The following is a 13,482-nucleotide window of genomic DNA, read 5'->3' as shown; positions in this document are numbered from 1 at the left end:
GCCTCCTGAGTAGCTGGGACTAAAGGGGCCCGCCACAACACCCCGCTATTTTTTTTATTGTTGCAGTTTGGGCGGGGCCGGGTTCGAACCCCACCACCCTCAGTATATGGGGCTGGCGCACTACCCACTGAGCCACAGGCGCTGCCCAGGAATAGGTTCTTTTGGTTAAAGCACATAAAGAATGGCAGCTACAGACAGATATGTATTAAATAACTAGGAAAGGGAGGACTCCTTTAAATTAATTACAGGTATTCCTATTTTGACACCTAAGAAAAACATGATAAATAAAAATTTCTTAAAGGTAAATTCTGACATATGTGTATCAATTAATTTTTAGTACTGGTCCAGTAAGACCCAATGCTCTGTTTTTTTCCCTTCAAATAGATCTTTTACCCATGCAAGATTCTGAAACATTAAAATTTCAAAATTATGCAGTCCAATGTTGGATCCCCACCTTTACTGGCACCAGGAACCAGTTTCACAAAAGACCATTATTGCCATGGACTGGAGATAGGAGGAGGTTGTTGTTTCAAGATGTTTCAAGTGTGTTACATCTCCACCTAGATCATCAAGCATCAGATCCCTTGCACACACAGTTTACAGCAGGGTTCATACTCCTATGAGAATCTAACACAGCTGCAGATCTGACAGGTGGCAGAGCTCAAAAGGTGATGCAAGCAATAGGGATGGCTGTAAATACAGATAAAGCTTCACTCGGGCCACTCACCTCCCGCTATGCCAGTCCAGTTCCTACCAGGCCACAGTCCTACCCTGGTCCTCAGCCCAGGGGTTGGGGACTGCAGATACAGTGGGCTGATTGTAGATGTATTAGATTATTTGGAAAATACTGGTTTTGCAGATCTTGCAAATGTTGACAGATTTTATTACAAAATCAAAATATCACTTACGCAGATCTCAATTGAAAAGTCATGGGAAATCATTAAGCTCAAAGTGACAGATGCAAATTTCCCTAAAACCTAATTTTCATTTGAAAGGTCAAATTTTATCATTGGCAAATAATTCTATCAGCATTTCTTAAAAAAACTGAAGTGACAAGCTAATTTCACTCTTTTTCAAGAAAATGTGTGCCAATTCCCAATTCTGAATAACCATGGTTTGTCAGTTTTCAAGTAAAAATGATCTTCCATTTTAAAAGTGGGTAGTCTACCCTGCAATTCTACAATCATACAAGTGCTTCACCTTGAGACAACCATCATGCTTCACAGCAAGCAACAGTGTCTCACGAAGACTTCCCAGTTCAAGATGTTTCAAGCATGTTACATTTGAAACATGAAATAGTCACACAGACTATTAAAAAGATAGTTTTTTTTTAACCTATATGTTTAATAGCATTGTTTTTAGTGCTTTGTCAAGGACATTCTTCAGTGAATTATTTTGATGCAAGCATATGGCAGTGAAGAAGACCACAGTGACTAGCATAACTCGTGCCTCTGCCTTGATGCCTATTAACTAAGGTAGCAGGAGTTTTATCAACTGCTTCTGCACCATCAGTGCAAACGTCAACAACAAAGGAAATGGAAATACCTTCTTAGCACTATTATAAAAAGAGTTTTGACCTTACGAAACTCTGAGAGGGTCTTGGGGACACCCAAGGTCCACAGCTCATGCTTTGAGTACCTCTACATTAAACCTATAATTATATTACATTTTCCTTTTTCTTAAAAATGAATAAAAATCCCAGCCACACATATGCCTCACTCTCACAAATGACCTCTCATCTTCCCTTATCTGCTCAATTTCTTGGAGTCTAAAGAGTCCATTCTTACCAATTTGATTTCCATATCACACACCCATAACTTCAATTCGTGCACCTTCACAGCTCTCCTGCAACAGTCTTGTTAGGCAAACTGATTTTTTTTTCTTTTCTTTCTTTATAGCATACTTCCTCTTTGGACTTTCCTGTAGATTTATGACCTTGCAAACACCGTCCTGCAGGGGACAAAGTGGCGACTGTCCTGAGACACACCCAGCCATTATTTATAGCTCATAAATGAACAATGAAAGGGTCTCAGTCCTCTCAGTGACCTTTTGCCAGGTCTAACTCACCTAGTCTCATCATATTACCTCTAAGCAAACAGCTGCCCAATTTATATTGGAGCTTTCTTAAGATTCAGTTTGATTTTCCAACTGGTGGTCAGATCCTTCTGCATAGATGTTCCACCAGTACTTCAAAGTCATTGTGCCTGAAACTGAACCAAAACAGATGGTTCCTTTTCCTCTGGTGGCTTCTTAATGTAGTCTCAAAGACTTGAGGTTGTCATCCTTGTTTCATATGGCTCCCAGGTCCTTGTAATTCCTCAAGAATCTTCCCATTCATCACCTCTTCTTTCCAGACCCTGATCTTATTTGAGAATTTATTTTCTTGCTTAATTGCTTCAATCATTTTCTAATTATTCCCCCCTGATTCTAGCCTCTTTCCCACCCACTCCATCCTACTCTGTTGCCAGGTGCCAAATTTAAAAATGTTGAAATCTCACTACTACCCTCTGCCCCTGTGATGTTATTAGGAAGTGGAGCCTTTGGAGGTGATAAGAATGGGATTAATGCTCTTTAAAAAGAGGGAGTTTGTGTGTCCCTTCCACCATGTGAGGTTACAGAGAAAAGACAGCTGTCTACAAACCAGGAAGCAGGCTCTCAACAGACCTCAAATCTTCAGGTTCCTTCATCTTGGACTTCCCAGCCTCCAGAACTGTGAGAAATAAACGTCTGCTGTCTATAAGCTACCTAGAATATGGTAGTTTTTGTGACAACAAACAGACTACGGTACCTTATGCCATAGCTCCAATTAAACCTTCCCTATGCTCAGAATCTCTCCCTCCTAAACTTCCAGTTCATCACACAGCTGAGATTAGTCAACATTACTTCCTCTCCCAAATCATAGTCACTCTGTATGAAGGTCTTTAATTCCCTGCCAGACTCTATGGCTCTTAAACAGAGGATCTATGTGTGATAACCCATCTCAAACAGCACGTAGGATAGCATGCAGAGTGAATGGACACTTTACCTCTAGGAGTCTCTTTTTTTTTTTTGAGACAGGGTCTCACTTTGTCACCCTCAGTAAAGTACCATGGCATTGCAGCCCATAGCAACCTCAAACTCTTGGTCTCAAGTGATCCTCTTGCTTCAACCTCCTAAGTAGCTTGGACTACAGGTGCTTTCCACAATGCCCAGCTATTTTTCTCTTTTTAGAGACAGGGTCTCACTCTTGTTCAGGCTGTTCTCAAACTCCTGAGCTCAAGCAATCCAGCCATCTCAGCCTCCCAGAGTGCTAGGACTATAGGCGTGAGCCACTGTCCCCAGCCAGCAGTCTCTCTTCTATACACCCATATCATCTGTACTTTTATCCAGCCTCATTCAACTGCAGGTTGAATGGTGCATCACCATACGAAGAAGCTGAAGATTAAAAGTAAAGCAAGATCAGGATTATCTCTTAGGAAAGAAAGTGAAACGTGACTGGCAGAAATGTGTAGTTTTTATTTCTTAACCTAGGTGAAGGGTGGACAGGAGCCGTTATTCTTTATACCTCTTTAATTCTCCTCATCTGTGTGAATGACTGAAATAGTAATCAAAACCATAAGGTGTCAAATGCTTAAATATGTATCTAAAAAAGACCTCCCCCCTCCCAATAAGATACTTTTGCATTCAATTATTCTATTGTTTCATGTGTGTTAGTTTTACTTGCTGACCAAACTGCCAGGAAAAAAAGTGTCGTCATATTTTGAGACTGATCTTCAGAAAGCAATGACTCATGAAACCAAAACCTTTCTCACGCCTCCCAGAGCTTGCTCAAGTAACTAATGATATAGTAAAGCAAACCTAAGTAGGTTATGGTGTCTCTAATTTAAAGAAATAAAGTCGTGAATCTTACTATAATGTAACGATCCTCTCTAATTTATCTGGAATTTTTTTCCCCTTAAGGGAGAGATACTGTTTAGTGGGTAAATGACATTTCCCCCTAAACAATACACTGAGTTAGCAATAGGAAGCTTGATTATTTATTATTTATTTATTTTTTGCAAAGGGAAAGGGGAGGAAGGAAGAGAGGGGGCAGAAGCTAATTTTAAAAGAACCTATTCTATGAGACACACAGCTTCTTAGAACCATTCGACAGGAAAAAGACGGATTATGTTTTGTTTGAGGACCCTATTAAGTCTTTCTTTCACTGTCAGAGTAAAAATTCTGTTTCAAAACTATTTTAAAATACTGAAGAAGATAGAATGTCTGATCTTAAAGATGTTTCTAGGTAAATGCAAACTTTAACAGGTTCTTTGCTTACAAAAAACGTTCATCACTCCGTATCACGGACTGTTTCCAGACAGCTAAAACGCAAGTTATACATCAATATAGTTACCTATAAGATAATTTAAACATTTTAAATGCTCTTTTTTCCTTTGATTTAATAGATAAGAATCAAGAACTGACAGAGCACTGGGCACGGTGGCTCACATCTGTAATCTAGCACTTTGGGAGGCTGAGGAAGGAGGATCACTTGAAGCCAGAATTTGATACCAGCCTCAGCAACAAAACCAAACCCTATCTCTACAAAAAATTTAAAAAAAAAAAAAAAACATTACTCAGGCATGGGGGCTTGAGCCTGGGAGTTTGAGGCTGCAGTGAGTTATGATACCACTGTACTCTAGCTTGGGTAACAAAACAAGACTCTGTCAAAAAAAAAAAAAGAAAAATTGATGGAGCTGCATGACCACCAAAGCACAAAGTGTGGCAGTGCAGTCTGGGAAGAGGATTTCAAACATGTAGGAATAGCTTGCTATTTCACAAGTCTATGTGAAATTTCAAAGCATTTTACAAGAAGTTCTCTTCAATAGAGGCTGTCAGTCTGGGGAATATCACCATGCTGTCAATGACAGCACCCAGAAAAGTGTCTTAGCGACAAACAAGAATGCCCAAAGGAAAGCAGAAGACCAAATTTTAAAATAAAACATAATTGATGATGCTGATATTAAATCTGAGAAGTGAGGGTTTGTCCATCTTGCATCTGTACATGCCTAGGTTGATACTCAAACTAAATTAGTGTTAGTTAGCTCTACATTTTCCTTTAGGTTCAATGACCTAGAGATAAAATTTATACTTTGTTATATGGGAGACTTCCTTAACCCCAAAGAAATTTCAAGGATTCCATGGGGATTACAAAACACCCTTTACTAATTGCCAAGTTCAACTTTGTTAGGCAAACACCTCCTTATCGACCAAGAGAAAGGTAACTCTGCTGGGGTTTCTGCCAACATCACCGGCAGCCTTCCCATGTGACCATGCACCCACAAACGTGAACTACACCCCCTTTCCAAACACCTAAAAAAAAGTGAAAATGTACCCTATTTCTCAATTTTAGGTAAAGATAGAAACCTCTGGTTCTGTATTTGCAGCCCACAGATGTGTTGACTTTGGTTCCATGGAGAATGTGGACGCTGAATCAGAGAACTCAGGTCTCAGGAGTGAGCACAACAGAACTTCAGGCTGCTCCTGCAATTACCAAGTGCTGTACTCCAATTTAACCTGGCTCACGGCCAGGCATAAGAACGGTTCCTTTTGCCAAGAAAGGTGGCCAATTCTGCCTTAGACAAGAGAGGAAGAGTTGATAATGGGAACTATTCATAACCTCCTTTCTTTGTCCAGTAAAACTCCAAATTTCTTCCCTAGTCCCATACCAGGAATCCTAGACCCTACACACAACCTCCACAATACTCCCAGCCAGGGAGGAAGAGGCTACGCAATGGAGTCTTGGGTCAGCCCAAATCCCAGGGGCAGAACCCACAAGGACAACAAAAATGTTGGTGGGGGGGGGGGGATGAGGTAAGGGGAGGCTTAATCTGGAATGGGCACATAGCTTTATCAATCTGATTGCTGATACTGACTACAGAAACATAGATATTTCTTTTCTTTTTACAAACAGACCCCTTGAACACGTGAATTCCCAGCAGATGGCTGTCCCTACCAGACACCACCATGGATTCAACACCTTCATCACACATACCTGGTGTCCCACCTGAGCACATATCTTCAGCAAGACTCTTACCTAAACCACATAACTGGGGGCCTGGACAGAGAGGACATGGGTGGAATTTCTCGTGCCTCTTGCCCGCCCGGGGTGCCCCATGCCTGGCTCCATCTCCCTCTCCCTCACCCCACACTCTTCTTCTTGGGAAGTGAAATTTCTTCTCCTTTTAGCTTTTGCCAGTCCTTCCTCTTAGCTCATTTTTAGCTGTACTTTGACCACCACTCCAGTCCATTGTCCTCCCATGTCCTACTTATTAACCTGCTCTCTGCTATATGTCCCCAGAAACGTAAAACACACACACAGTGGTGAAAACAACAGGGAATGTATCCCCCTCAGGAAGAGAAGGGTGCTGGGTATCCCTAAGTAATAATATGGATGAGTTTTCCCCCCCTAAGTACTCTTTGAGCATTACTAAACTTGTGTCTACATTGTGGTAAAATAAGCTTCTTTACACAGAACAAGAGTCCTAATCCCATGTTTCTGGGAAACAGAAAAATAGGATGCAAATTCAAAACACTCAAAGGACATAGAGCTGTCAGTTGGGAACAACTCAGAAAGGAACCAACAAGTAAATACTTGAACTCATTTTTAACTATTAAGACACCCATTAAATGCTATAAATCTGTAATGTCTGTTAGATACTTCCAGATATAAAATGCATACAACCCAAAAAAACTCTTCATGAAAGGTTTCAATCAATTTGGACTTTTTTTTGCCTCTACTTCGTCATCCTCTAAAGACTTTAGATGTAAAAAAAAGAAGCTTTCAAAATTTTGTAAATGCTTTTAAGAAGGCTAGTTATCATAAGCACCATCCAGTTAAAGTTTTAGCTTTTCGCCCAAAGCCTATTGTTAAGTATTCTAAATTGGTCGAGTATTAAAAATAAAATGAAATCTTGAAAGCAGCTGACTGGCTGACTTTTCATATCCCCTCAAGTTCCACTAGATCAGAATTCAGAGGAAATAAGATTCAACTCTTAAACAGTGTTTATGCACCCACTCAAGTATTCCCACCTTGTGTACATAATTTCAAGAATTTACATTAGCTAAACAGATCTCTAAAACTACCTGGAGGTGTGTGTGTGTGGGCCTCCTATATACAATCAGTCCAGCAAAAGTACTACTTCATTCAGAGATGGAGAGTGTCATTATATAAAATTGGGGGGGGGTGGAAATCACTGAAAACATATTCTTACCATTCTCATTGGGCTCTGTTGGCTTGGACACTTCTCTGAACGGAATTATAACCGCATCTCCAGGCACTCTGGGGCTTTCCACATACTTGGGCTTCCTGACAGGACCTGCAGTAGGAAAGATCTGAGTGTGGCTAATTTTTTCCAGATGCAAACAAAGCTTCAGAATGTACAGTATGTGTCCTTACCAGAACCCAAATATGTCTAAAGGAAGAGCCGGCCCCTTTCCCTCCCTTGAAAACACACACACACACACACACACACTCTCTCTCTCTCTCTCTCTCTCTCTCATTTCGGTACAGACGTGGGAATGTCCAGTCTGGGCTTCCAAAGCTCAGATTTGAGAATGTAAACTCTGACAAAAACAAAAGCTGCTTTTTTGCTGTGAAGTCCCGACAGCTGTCTTCGTTGTATGTCAAGTAGGTGATTTTGACATGTTCAAACTTGGGTGGTTTGTGCTGAAGAGTTTTTTATATAACTTTCCTCTAACTGGGACAAAGACGATTTGGTTGCTGATATGCCCAAAGTCAGGAGGCACAGAGTACAAACAGCCAGCCTGTAATATCAACACACCCTGAGCAGCTATGGAACGCAGGCATCTTATCTGGCTGATGACGCATGGTAATGCACAGAAGACAGCCACTTTCTTGGCAGCTGACACAGCCACCTTCAAAAAGACACAGCAGCCAGTCCAGCATGCAATTCAGACACAAGAGAGACTGAGCATCTCATCTCCCCACCTCCTTCTCAAGCCCCCTCTGTAACCCCAACTTATCGGAAATCCGCAATTCTTAGTGAGACTGAGTGAAATCCTCACACATTACTGCAGGAAATATACAACGGTCCAGCCACTCTGGAAAACAGTTTGGCTACTGCTCAAAAGGTTAAGCACAGACTTACCACATGCCCCAGCATTTCTACTCCTATCTGAACGTATGTCCATACAATAACCAAGCTTGTACACACATGTGCATAGTAGCATCATTTGCAATAGTCACAGGTCTATCAACAGATGACAATAAAACACTCTGTGTCCACACCATGGAATATGATTGGGTAACAAAAAAGAATGACCCCCCCAATGCATGCCACAACAAGGATGAAACTACACAACACTATGCTAAGTGAAAGAAACCAGTCGCAGAGACCACACTCTATACGATTCCATTCACGTGTCACGTCTGGAACAGGCAAATCTACAGCAACAGAAAGTATGAATGGCTGCCAGGGGCTGGGTGCTATGCAGGCTTGCAGGGGGGCAGCTAAGGGACAGAGGACTTATTATTTACATTAGCCAAACAGCTAATGATAAAATGTTCTAAAATGTTAAATTGTTGTGATGGTTGTGTAACTGTCAATATACTAAAAACCACTTTACTGTATGCTTTGAAAGGATAAATTGAGTGGTCTGTGAATTATACCTACATAAAGTCACTTTTTTTCTTGAGACGATGTCTTACTTTGTCACCCTCGGTAGAGTGCCATGAAATCATAGCTCACAGCAACCTCAAACTCTTCGGCTCAAGTGATCCTCTTGCCTTAGCCTCCCAAATAGCTGGGACTATAAGCACCTGCCACAACTTCTGGCTATTTTTAAAGACAGCATCTCGCAGTGGCTCAGGCTGGTCTCAAACCCATGAGCTCAGGCAATCCACCTGCATTGGCCTCCTGGAGTGCTAGGATTACAGGCGTGAGCTGCCCTGCTCAGCGTCATAGAGCCACTTTTAAGACAAAGTGCCATTGTGTCTGTCCTTTCCAAGCATCATGTTACATTCTGGTGTAGAATCACCCACCAGACTAGTTTTCCTTGGTCACCTTAGACTTACTTAAAGTCATCTTTCTTATTAAGTAGTAGTTTTCTTATTATTTCAAAATATTATGGGGCTACAAATGTTTTAGGTTACACAGATTGCTTTTGTTATGCTTGAGTCAGGATTATAAGTATGCCTATCATGCCAACAGTGTTCATTGTACCCATTAGGTTGAGTTTTGCCCATCGGCTCCTCTCCCCTCCCCCCTACTCCATTTCCACTGAGTTTTACTTCCCTTGTGCACGTGTATGCTCATTGGTTAGGTCCAATTTAACGGCAAGTACATGTGGTGTTTGTTTTTCCATTCTGTAGATACTTCTCTTAGGATAATGATTTCCAGTTCTATCCAAATTGTTGCAAAGGGCCTTAATTGATCCTTATTAATGGCTGAGTAGTATTCCATAGTACACATACAACAAATTTTGTTAATCCACTCGTGAATGGATGGGCACTTAGCTTGATTCCACATCTTTGCAATTGTGAATGGTGCTACAATAAACATTCAAATGCGGGTGCCTTTTTGACGAAACAACTTCTTTTCCTTTGAGTAAATACCCACTCGTGGGATCGCTGGATTGAATGGCAGGTTTACATTTAGTGGAGGAACCTCCATTCTGTTTTCCACAGAGGTTATACTAATTTGCAGTCCCACCAAAAAAGCATAAGCATTTCCTTCCTCTCTGCATCCACATCAGCACCTATTGTTTTGGGACTTTTTAATAAAAGCCATTCTAACTGGGGTAAGGTGATATTTCATTGTGTTAAAGTGACAGACACAGGAAACACTTTCCAGCAGTAAGAGAAGGGGCAGTGGAAAGAGCACCAGACAGGAGTCTACAACTCTTCCCTGTGCTCAGCCTCAAGCCCTGACCATCCTAGGGCCCCAGCTCTATCACTGAAGCATCAGGGGTGAGCATCCTTCTACCTTGAACATCTTACGCATATGAGAAATCACGTTCAAAATATGGTTTGTGATGAGAGATGCTGCCACCTAAAGGTTTACTGAAAAATTATCTTCACTGCTATAAAAATAATCCAGCTCCTAGCCAGCTATAAAGTGGTAACTACATCTTAAAATAAACTGTTATTAGAAAGCTTATATAATTTACAAATAAAAATGTTATTTCAAACTTTAGAAACCATGGTTTCAGAAAGACTAATGTCGAATTTAATCACATGGTTATCTCCATAATTGATTTAACCCTATCAGAAAGGAAATTTTTTAAAAGGTTAAAACAAAATGGTTATGAAGGGAAGGGGGAAATACATTTATAATCTATGTGGGAGATGCAGGCTATACAACAGTCTTCAGATTTTATCTAAAACATGCATATATCCACATACAAACATACAAGGAGAAGGACTGGGAGAAGGGCTAAAATTTTTGCTGTGAAAGAGAAACTAGAAAGAAGGGCCTGATCAGGACAGATAGAAACGGAACTGGGCCAGATACATCACCCATCCACACTTCTGGTTTCCCACTTACTCTCTAAGGTAAAATGGACCTGGGAAGCCCTTTCATATCTGGTGACGTACAGCAGCTACACCCACAGCTCAAGAGATGCCGGTTTTTCTGCTCACCTTAACTCTACAGAATTAAGTACGGTAACAGCATATCCCAAAGATATCTATTTCCAGGCTTCATTTCCTATCCAATAAAGTCCTTTAAAAATAATCTTTGACAAAAAAAAAAATAATAATCTTTGACAGTAAGAACTTCCTTAGAATATGGACTATTTCAGATGAATGTATGATGGGTACTATATGTACGAATAACCAGCTAACAATTGGATCATGGAAGCCAATGTCACCCGGAGCCTTCAGAAAGCATCAGTACTCACCCCTCACTATTCTGTTTAGAGGTATCCCCTAACTATATGAAACATTCAACACTGAGGAGTCAGGATGTTAAGAGCAGAGACCTGTGAGATGGGCAGACCTAGGTACAAATACTATACCCCTCCCTCTTCATCTCCCCCTAACTCAGGACTCAGTAAGTCCCAGAGCTAAAGGAGGAGCAAGTGAGTCTCCCACTACGGGGGTGGGAGGTGGGGATCCATGAGAGCAGAGCCCAGGCGGCTCCCGGGCACAGTAAGTCACAGTACTGTCAGATAAGGAAGGAGACCTGGAATACATCAAAGTAAACTTAGAGGTCATGCAGGCCAAACACTTACATATGTTAATGACTTCATTCCTCATAATGGGAGAAAAAGCACAATTTCTCCCCATTTTTGGTCAGGAAACTAAAGTTCAAATAAGCTAAACAGTTTGTTCATGGTAAAGCAGGAAGGAATTCAAACCTGGTCTATGCCGTTTCAAAGCCCATGTACTGAATCACCACTTCACACTTAAAAAATTTAGATTAAATACGCAACTTTAGATAAGGCCAGGTTAGTGGCCTGCACCACCCCAGTCGCCACCAATTCTCATCTCCCCTAACTTTTACTAGGAGTTGAATTATTATGAAGGGAATATAAACAACTGCTCTCCAGCATGATCCTTTTATTTAAATTGCTTTTCACAAACAGCTGAACCTCAAATGCTATTAAACAAGATAAATTTATAGCCATAGAGGTTTTATTCTTTTCTCCCTCAATCACTCATTAGAGAATTTGTGCAAACTTTGCTTTAAACACAGCAGATGATACTTTTACCTCTACTCCCTCTCAAAACACTATTAAAGTTGCAATAAAAGGATTAAAGAGAGACCAAAGGGAAAGGAGACAGCCACAGGCAAGAAACCAAGCTTCTGAAAGTGGGAAACAGATTGCCAAGGAGCAGTGGGCTAAGCAGAGGCCAGTGCTGTGGGGAGGGAGGACGGTGGTGAGGGCTCAGCCCAAGCCAAAGAGCCTCAGGGATGCCAGGCTGCTGGGAAGACAGGTACAGGGACACCCAGCACTGCATGATCGGCTGATAATCTATTTAAGGACTAGACCTCAGAATTATTATTTGGGGGGTGGGTGGGGGGAGATGCTGTGGCCTCAGCCTTGCTCACAGCAATCTCAAACTCCTGGGTTCAAAAATGTTCCTGCCTCAGCCTCCAGAGTAGCTGGGACTATAAGCGTCTACCACACATCCAGCTAAGTTTTCTATTTTTAGTACAGATAGGGTCTTGCTCTTACTCAGGCTAGTTCTGATACCCCCAAGCTCAAGGGATCCTCCTGCCTCAGCCTCCTAGAGTGTTAGGATTATAGGTGTGAGCCACTGCTGAATGGCTGGCCTCAAATTTCTTAATCCCGGAGCATTCACTCTCTCGTCCCAGAGGCTGAATTTATTCTCTGGAAAGCTTGAATTCCAAGACCACCAAGAAGACTCAAGAGATAAACTTCTGAGTACCTTTTCTATTTGCTTTTTGTGTCTTGGGGTTTTTCTTTCTTTTCTCTTATAAAGAACTTCTAAATTCTAAACTAAAGAAAACAGCCTTAAGAAAAATGCTATATGGCTTGGTGACTATGGCTCAAGTGGCTAAGGTGCCAGCCACATACATCTAAGGTGGCGGGTTCAAATCCAGCCTGGGCCCACCAAAACAATAATGATGGATGCAACCAAAAAATAGCCAGGCGTTATAGTGGGCAGGAAGAAAGAAAGAAAGAAAGAAAGATGCTATACTCGAGATGTATGTCCCCGCTCAGCTGCTTCTATGAGACACACCACCAAGAAGAAACTAGAAGAATCCTCTCTGGGGAAACTCATCAAGAGAGGAGACCTGTAAATAACCATACCTGGGGTTCCTCCCCCAAAATGGCAGACTTCTGACCAATCTCATTGCAACACAGTCTCCCCTCAACACACACCTTTCAATCAGCTATTAATACCTTATATCTATATACAGATGAGGTGCCAAGAAGCACCCAACAGTCAGTAAAAACCCTACCCAGAAAGACAGCAAGGCCAGGAAAGGTGGCTCACACCTGTAATCCTAGCACTCTGGGAGGCTGAGGTGGGTAGATCACTTGAACTCAGGAGTTAGAGACCAGCCTGAGCAAGAATGAGACCTCATCTCATTAAAAATATAAAAATTAGCCAGGCATGGTGGTGGATGCCTATAGTTACAGCTACTCAGAAGGCTGAGGCAAGAGGATGACTTGAGCCCAAGAGTTTGGTGTTCCTGTGGGCTATGATACCACGGTACTCTACCTAGGACAACAGAGTGAGATTCTGTCTCAAAAAAACCCAACCAAACAGGAAGACAGTAACTTTAACAGGTTAAAGAAGGAACTCTGAGGAATTGACAACAAGAAAAAAAAGCAACATCGTACATGCTACACAGGGGACATTGTGACAAGAGCACTTAGAACCTATGATGTGGGCAGATGAGCAGGCTGTGGCTGCAGATTGAGGACAACTGGAACCATCGCAATCACCCACATGCCAGTCACAGTGAAGGAACCATCGCAATCACCCACGTGCCAGTCACAGTGAAGGAACCATCGCAATCACCC

General features: G+C 41.7%; 1 protein-coding gene across 1 annotated transcript in view; it reads right to left on the bottom strand.

Moving 5' to 3' along the window:
- Positions 1-13,482, bottom strand: part of TANC1 (tetratricopeptide repeat, ankyrin repeat and coiled-coil containing 1) — a 129,316-nt gene that overhangs the window by 87,137 nt on the left and 28,697 nt on the right. The window contains exon 2 of the mRNA XM_023516816.1: positions 7,233-7,337. Coding sequence (XP_023372584.1) covers positions 7,233-7,337 — 105 coding nt within the window. The remainder of the gene's footprint in view (positions 1-7,232; positions 7,338-13,482) is intronic.

The sequence above is a fragment of the Otolemur garnettii genome, unplaced genomic scaffold (assembly GCF_000181295.1).
Source record: "Otolemur garnettii isolate 467f Iridium unplaced genomic scaffold, OtoGar3 scaffold00098, whole genome shotgun sequence".
Taxonomy (NCBI): Eukaryota; Metazoa; Chordata; class Mammalia; order Primates; family Galagidae; genus Otolemur; species Otolemur garnettii.
Note: the sequence above shows the minus strand (reverse complement) of the source record. Positions and strands in the feature narration are given on the sequence as shown.